This window comes from Nesoenas mayeri, assembly GCF_963082525.1.
Source record: "Nesoenas mayeri genome assembly, chromosome: 6".
In the NCBI taxonomy this organism is placed as follows: domain Eukaryota; kingdom Metazoa; phylum Chordata; class Aves; order Columbiformes; family Columbidae; genus Nesoenas; species Nesoenas mayeri.
Window position 1 is genome coordinate 2,809,483 of NC_137545.1, and position 2,797 is coordinate 2,812,279.

At 52.7% G+C, this 2,797-nt stretch overlaps 1 protein-coding gene across 1 annotated transcript; it reads left to right on the forward strand.

The window, feature by feature from the left end:
* Nucleotides 1–1,855: 1,855 nt before the first annotated feature.
* LOC308041723 (olfactory receptor 14I1-like) lies at nucleotides 1,856–2,797 on the forward strand (the record flags this gene model as incomplete). The annotated part of the gene is made up of 1 exon (XM_080346625.1): nucleotides 1,856–2,797. One exon carries the CDS (start codon nucleotides 1,856–1,858, stop codon nucleotides 2,795–2,797), a length of 942 nt encoding a protein of 313 aa, XP_080202751.1.

The following is a 2,797-nucleotide window of genomic DNA, read 5'->3' on the forward strand; positions in this document are numbered from 1 at the left end:
TTATCACAGGGAAGGTAAAGGCAGGGATTATTGAAATGCTAAGGAGATTTTCTGAGTCTGTGTTTTCAATTTGCTTCCCTTGTGGAATGGGAGAAGAAAAAAGAAAAAGGAGCTCTCATGCTTCAACAACTTACTGACACCACTGAGCTGTAAGCTTAAGTGGCCTTCGGCAACTCCTCTATCTATGGACAGCACCAGCATCACCTTTGGTGGACCCACCAGTGTTGTTCTGACATGCCATTTTTCCAACCTACAAACAGGAGCATGTGCCCAGGCAGAGCCCTGCAAACAGCCAGGTCTCTGTAGGGCCAGGGTGAGGGAACAGAGGTTGGGATGGGATCTGAGGGTGCTGATAGAGAAAAGACATGGGACAGGGAAACACCTCCCAGGAGAACAACCTCCAGACAGCAGGGATATGATCTAGGAAGGAGAGGAAAACAAAACAAGAAATGCTGTAGGAGGGAGAACACAGAAAGCTCTGTATGATCCTCCTGCAGTGCAGCCCCCCTCCTCTGAGCAGCCCCCTCACCTCCTCTCCCCCCCAGCAAAGCCTCTGCCCTCAGGACCGGGGGCTCCAAGGCATGAACCAGCTCCTGTGCAGCCAGAGCTCCAGTTCCTCTGCAGAGCACAGGGGCTGAGAGCAGCTGCCCAGCAAGGTTGGTGTCTGGGAGGTGGCTGCACAGCTGGGGAAGGGTGACGCTGTCTGAGTGCCCGGCTGCCTCTGCCCTGGCCTCTCGCACACCCAGCCTCACCACATTTTCCTTCTTGCTCCACTGCTCTGTGTTCCTGTTGTTGTGATATTGTTCTTGCTGTCAGGCTCTCTGGGGATGGGAGTTTCAGCTGCAGAGTCACAGCCTGATCTTGTGGTTCCTTTCCTGCAGGTGTGTCCATGGGCACACGTGTCCCAGCTTTCCTCTGACCTGTGGGGCTGTGGGCAATGCAGTCTGTGGGGTTGGGGAATGAGCTGTGTCTCCCTGAATCAAATGCCATCATTCGGATATTAAGCTATCCTCTTGAGGCTTCCTTCCATTCTCCAGCATGACAACCTGTTCTATAGCATCTTTTTGTTATCTGAAAGCCCCATGGAGAAGCACAGAGATGCTATGACAGAGAAAATGGGGTTTGTGAAATAAGCTGTGTGTATCCTGGGCTAAACGTGGGATGCTGAGACCTTAGAAAAGGGTGAGACATGTTGTGGTCTGAGGTGGATCCCTCTGCTCTCATTAGTGCCTGGTGGTGTTTCACAATAACGTGGGAGTGTGATCAGCCTCCATCCTGGATAAGTGCAAGCCCAGGGCAGCTGGAGCAAGACAGAAGTTTAGATCAGCTTCCCTCACTCTGCACTGAACCTCAGGTCTCCTCTGGTCTCACAGGACTCCCTCTGTTCTCCCTGAGTGCAGCAGAAATGCTGAGAGTTTCTGACACCTAAGAACACTCCTCAGGGTGGGAGGGGAGAGGGAGCTGTAGAAAACCAAACATCTCAAACTACCTTCTGCCATCTCAGTTTCTCAGTTCTAGGGGTACAGATGCTGACAGGCCCTTCTGCACCAGGAGCAGTTCCATCTGCCAAAACTGAACCTCAGGACTGGCTGCTGCTCCGCCGTTCCCATGTCCCCTGCTGCAGAGCAGGGCTGACTCCTCAGCAGCCAGCGGGCACAGGCCCTGCTCCTCACAGCACCTCCAGCCAGCACCACCCAGGGCTCAGCCTCGGAGCTGAAGGAAAGTCTGGAAAAGGATAAGGGGGTGTGGAGCAGGAGGAGAGTGAATGAGAAATGGCTTTGATTTTGCTCAGTGCTCCTCTAACTTGTCACTCTCTTTTCCTCTTATGACAGTGCTCCATACACAGGGAGATTAAATGTCCAACTGCAGCTCCATAAACGAGTTCCTCCTCCTGGAATTCACAGACACACGGGAGCTGCAGCTCTTGCACTTCTGGCTCTTCCTGGGCATCTACTTGGCTGCCCTCCTGGGCAACAGCCTCATCATCACCACCATAGCCTGTGACCAGCACCTCCACACCCCCATGTACTTCTTCCTCCTCAACCTCTCCCTCCTTGACCTGGGCTGTATCTCCACCATTGTCCCCAAATCCATGACAAATTCCCTGTGGCACAGAAGGGTCATTTCTTATGCAGGATGTGCTACCCAGCTCTTTCTGTTTGTATTTTTCATTTCCTCAGAGACTTATCTGCTCACAATCATGTCCTATGACCGCTATGTTGCCATCTGCAAACCCCTGCACTACGGGACCCTCCTGGGCAGCAGAGCTTGTGTGCACATGGCAGCAGCTGCCTGGGCCAGTGGGTTTCTCACTGCTCTGCTGCACATGGCCAATACATTTTCACTGCCAGTCTGCAAGGGCAATGCCCTGGACAAGTTCTTCTGTGAAATCCCCCAAATCCTCAAGCTCTCCTCCTCACACTCCTACCTCAGGGAAGTTGGGCTTCTTGTGTTTAGTTCCTGTTTAGTTTTCATATGTTTTGTGTTCATTGTGGTGTCCTATGTGCAGATCTTCAGGGCCGTGCTGAGGATCCCCTCTGAGCAGGGACAGCACAAAGCCTTTTCCACGTGTCTCCCTCACCTGGCCGTGGTCTCCCTGTTTATCAGCACTGGTGTGTTTTCTCACCTGAAACCCCCCTCCATCTCCTGCTCCTCCCTGGATCTGGTGCTGGCTGTTCTGTACTCGGTGGTGGTTCCAGCAGTGAACCCCCTCATCTACAGCATGAGGAACCAGGAGCTCAAGAATGCCTTGTGGAAAGTGATGATTGTTCACTTTTCAGAAGCAGTAATGAACTGA